The sequence below is a fragment of the Siphateles boraxobius genome, unplaced genomic scaffold, assembly GCF_051911475.1.
Source record: "Siphateles boraxobius isolate OS27281-9 unplaced genomic scaffold, OSU_SipBor_1 86, whole genome shotgun sequence".
Classification (NCBI taxonomy): Eukaryota; Metazoa; Chordata; class Actinopteri; order Cypriniformes; family Leuciscidae; genus Siphateles; species Siphateles boraxobius.
In genome coordinates this window covers 2,255,001-2,260,242 of record NW_027509215.1, presented here as the reverse complement: position 1 = coordinate 2,260,242, position 5,242 = coordinate 2,255,001, and the positions used below count along the sequence as shown (strand labels likewise).

General features: G+C 36.8%; 1 protein-coding gene across 1 annotated transcript in view; it reads right to left on the bottom strand.

Annotated features, from left to right (window-relative positions):
* Positions 1-1,650: 1,650 nt before the first annotated feature.
* Positions 1,651-5,242, bottom strand: part of nrp1b (neuropilin 1b) — a 26,050-nt gene continuing 22,458 nt past the window's right edge. The window contains exons 16-17 of the mRNA XM_077221926.1: positions 4,882-4,926; positions 1,651-4,402 (exon numbers count right to left, since the gene is read on the bottom strand). Coding sequence (XP_077078041.1) covers positions 4,134-4,402; positions 4,882-4,926 — 314 coding nt within the window. The 3' untranslated portion in view covers positions 1,651-4,133. The remainder of the gene's footprint in view (positions 4,403-4,881; positions 4,927-5,242) is intronic.

The following is a 5,242-nucleotide window of genomic DNA, read 5'->3' as shown; positions in this document are numbered from 1 at the left end:
CCAGACAGTCCTCATGGCCCATAACACATTTAGAGGGAATTCAATTTCAAGCCTATAATAGCCTGTCAATTCAAACAAGATCCAAGAAAGAAGTTTACCATTAACTGATGTTAATTGTATACTGCTCTGTTTCTGTATGTACAGTATATAGTTTGCATATTTATGCAATATCTATTATTTGTATTGCAATGTCTAGGTGGGATAGCTTTATTTATTTAAAGTGGGATAGCTTTATTTATTCTATAAAAAAAAAGGATTTGAGGATTTTGGGTTAGGCTGGTTACTGTTCAATCCAGGTGTTTGGAGTGTGAGACAAAGGTACTGACAACTAAATGTTGAAATACTAAAACACACAGGAGTCATGTGTGGAGTAGGTTTAAAAGTATTTACTGATTACAACTGTTACATTAAGTGGCAATTTGTACAAAAAAAACAAAACAATTAATGAAACAGACAAACAGATTACCATTCAGGTTGATAACTAATTTCTGTAATAATGTGTATACAATTTGTTTAGCTCTTTTAGGGTTAGGGTTAGGGTTAGCTCACCTTGGTACTCATACTGCCGTCTTCCTGGAAGAGGGATCAGAAAAACATCAACCTTTTACAGCAGCCCATGTCTGATTTCCTAAAAAACAGGTGCTTTGCCCCCTGGGTAGGAGGATTTTATCGTATGTAATGATCTTTTGGCATGCAATGTGATTTGGTACTGTCCTGCTCACTGTGCCCAGGGACAGCAGATGAAATTTAGCTTTGTATGTAATTCTTAGGCATTTTTTTTTACGGGCTATTGTCCCTGTCAAATAAAGAATAAAATAAAATAAACAACAGCCTCGTTTAATTTATAGAGCAGCGCCATCTAATGGCAGAAGAGCGGAAACAGCATGTCCGAAAGAAGTTGGAACTTCCAAGACGACGGGTCACACGGAGTGGTAAGCATTTGAGACAAAAATCCAATTGCACAAATGTGTATTTTCTCCAGGAGTGATTATGTTTCAAATTCGAACGCTTTTTGTGATATCTGTTCTCCAAACTAAAATCCAGCATAGTGTAAAAAAGTGAACACAATTAAACCACACTGGCATACTTAAGACAAGGGTCAACATTAACTTGAAGTTATAATTTAACTAAAAACTTCAGTTGCTTTATGTTTTATATTTCAAAAGGCTTTGTAATACACCCTAAAAACAGATATATGCTGTGAAAGATATAGATATTTTAAATGAACAGCAAGTTCTTATTGCAACAATGTACCCTATATAGTTGACACTGTGCCCCATCATAACATTTTGGAGTTGCTTTTTTGTAGCCAGTATTTGCTGTCATTAATGTTAAAGGGATAGTTCACCGAAAAATGAAAATTCTGTCATAATTTACTCACCCTCAAGTTGTTGATGGACCTTGTTGACTTCCAAATGGATAAAATACTATGGAAGTCAATGGGGCCCATCATATATGTGTTCAACAGTAGAAAGAAATTCATACAGATTTGGAACAACTTGAGGGTGAGTAAATGATGACATAATTTATATTTTTGGTTGATCTATCCCTTTAAGTGTAATTAGAAAACAAATAAAGATGCAATCAAACAGTGGTTTATACATGAATTCACATAGTTTCCCGATATGGAGACAGTTATTTAAAACAAAATCTTTATAAAAACTTTATTTACTTCGCTCTTTGGAATGTTGTTGTCATTGAGAAATCCATAAATCTGATTAAATCTGACAATTGAATTAGTTTATGCAAATTGGAAAAGAGCCACCAGACAGATTTGACTTTATAACATCTAAACTTCAAGTGATATTGAATTTTCTTGTGAGAGTAAAAGCAAGCTGCGTGTCACTTCAGCTCCTCTGGAAACAAAAACAACTATTACAATTAAGAAAAATACCATTTCATTTTAAATAGCATTAAAAAAGTGAGTTGTTACACTGACAGTTGTATTTCTCCTTACAATTTAAAGTAGTTAACACTTTTATTACTATCTAAATCTTTCATTAAATATAATTCTTAGTGCAAAATGACATACGTTGATTCATTTGAGTGGGAGAAAAGTTTCTGGGACCTCCTTCAAGCTGCTGAAAACGAACTGCATTTCTGCATCGTGTGTGAAATAGACCAAGATTCCTTTGTCAGCACTTGTGTCATCTCGTCTTTCTTGTCCTGCCAATGCCTAAGAGCACGGATCAGTTTGTGCCTTTCACATCCTTCAAATATAATTAGTTTCCTTAGGGAGATGCTTCTACATTAGTGCTCTTAGATGCTTCATTTGCTTTGTCTCCGCTTCCATTCCCAGACGTCCCCAGAGTGAGCGTCTCCTGATCGGGAGGGGTCCAGTCTAGGAGACACTGTTTTAACAGATGGTCCGCAGACATTGTGATGTCATTCGGAAATATGATGTCACTCAATACCATGACAACACAAGTTTACAGACATGTCATATGGGCAGCTGAAAGAAATAACGATTTCCACATTACTATTCCATTGTTTAAAAAAGCACTGACCCAAGAAGTGTATTCTGACCTGTTGTTTTACAATATAGAGTGAGGATGGATCAAATAAAGTGGTAAAATCTCTTCGCTATTTAACATTGAGATAGACGTCATGGGTACGTCCTGTTGAGATTGCTGCAGTGATGATGTATTTTTAGGCCAACTTGGAAGTTAGCATCACCCTAGTTCCCTCAACAAAAACTCAAAAGGGTTTTTCCATTGGCTTTCGGAAAATAAGCTCTGTTATTAGCAAAAGCTTTTAATTCTTAAACATTTTGTTCATCATGTCAATATTCACAAATGAACACAAATTTGATGGATTTTGAAGCTTAAATACGATCGCTAGAGGTAAAAAGCTAAACATAGGCTATAAATGAACAACGCCACGGTCACAAGACTTAAATGTCACCATCACTAAGCTTCTAACAACTCTTTCAGACACGTTCCCTAAAATTTGAGTTTATAGTATATTATAGGGGACTAGTGAGTAGGTGAATTTTCCTGTTCAGTACGATGAAGTTTTATGTCCCCGACAACCACTGTAGTCCCATTTAGCCACTTTTTTGCAACCGCCTTTTTCAAGACTGATACATTTTATGTTGTAGAATAAAACGTGCATACATCTTGAGCTTGTGTTCACCACCGACCTTATTTCAAGCATTTAAGCAAAAACTATGAAAAAACCCCATTAAGCTGCATCTGAAATTACGTACTGAGTAGGTGCTACGTTTGAATTTGAACTAACTTCACGACCATTAAAATAATGTGTTCATTTAGTATCAATATGGGTAGTACGAATGAAATTGGGACGTAGCTACTACATCCGCCTCGTTGTTCCTGTCACGTGATACCAGCGTCAGTTGCGTCGCTTCACTTCTATTTATAATTCCTCTCATGGGATAGTAACATGTATATCGCATGCGCAGTTCAGTATCTCGCCGGAAGTAGTAGGTCATCCGGGTACTTTTCGCCTACTGTTTTTCGAATACTATGAATTTGGAAATACTACTCTGTTGGCATACTGATTTTCACATACCATATAGTAGAGAAGAATTCGATTTCGGACGCAGTGATTGTCTTCAGGACAATTTATGGTCTATGAAAACACATCATCCCAGCAGCACTCTTTTGTATTATTATGTATTTAAAACTTGACCTCTGCCCTGTGTCAGGCCTGTGTCTGTGAACAGTTTGTGCTCAAGAGCAAACGACTGTCTGTCTAAGGGCTGGAGTCCATGTGTGAAAAGGCAACAAAAACACATTTAAAGGCACCATTGGAATGAAGTGTGAGTTACCAACTGAACAAACACGTCTCCAAACATAAATGAGCACAATAAACACTAAAAAACCTAGCTGTGTACAGCTCTGAAAAACGGGTTTGTAGAAAACGATATCCAACTGTGTGAGAGGATACATAATTTTGTCTTGGTCTCATCACCAGCAACAAATGTACAAACAAGTAGACAATCATCATCTGGCTGTACAATCTATACAAGGCGCCCTCTAGAGGCCAGTCCCTCATCCTGCACGTCCTGAGAATAACGCTCAGTCTCAAACTTGAGAAACGTCGCAACAACGTTCTACTAACGTTCCTCCAACATAGTCCGGCAAATGTTTCCTGGGTTCGTCCGGCATCCCTCATGCCTCTGTGTAAGATTTCTGTGTACTAAGTTTTTCTTTCTTTAGTTTGACTCCGTCCACCAGCTCAAAGTTGTAATTCTCCAGAGCAGAAAGGTTCCTGTTTGTAGTGTGAGCGCAGGCGCAGTAGAACAGTACCCCGCACACGGCGCCCAGCAGGACTCCCACAGCGCTCATCACGATGATGGTGATCAAGATGGGGTCTAAACTCTTCAGCATGGAGCCGCGTCCAAAACTCCACAGGGTGTTATCAGACCCCTCACAGTTCACTATAGAGAGAGACAGACAGAGGCAAAGAGATTGTGAGAGTCGTTTGCAAAACCTGTTTAGGTAAACAAGCTCAATTATTTTATATAAGAGACCATTTACAATCAGCTGGTCATTATGGAAAAATAATGGTGATTAGGACCCTGAAGTAATGGAATTATATAGTTTAGCGGTCATTATACCAAAATATTTGATTGCAGAATGCCAAGGGCGATTTCAAAACTGCCAAACAACAAACAATCTTGATTTATTAGTATTTTTGTCTTGTTTCCTGCAAAAGATATCTAAACATCCTTGAAGATCATGTATTGAAAAATAAAACATGAAAAATAATTTGCTATTGGCTTAATATCTTAAACAATTTTGTTTGTCAAGTAAAAGTATTATTATATTTTTTTGCAGTGTAGAGAGCCAATAAAAAATGTTAATCATGAAATTGGGTTTTTATTATAATGCTTTTCTAATAAAAAGTGGGTCTTACGGATTTCATCAACTTCATCTTCATCTCCTTCTGCATTCTCTGGGTCTGAAACACAAACACATTCAATCAAGGAGATGAATTCTCATTCAGAATCCTCAGAGATATTTTCAACATATAAATGTTAAAAACGTGTCATCTTGGAGCTGATCGGTTTGTTTCAAGGTTAAGAACGCTTATTTCAATTTTTTTGTAAAATGCCTATGAAGGAAATTAATAAATCTGGACTTATAGGGATAGTTCACTCAATAAAAAAATTTGACCATGATCAATCATCACACTCATGCCATTACAAACCTGTATGACTTTCTTTCCTCTGTGGAACATAAAAAGAATATTGGTAGACAAACAGCTTTGGTTCCTG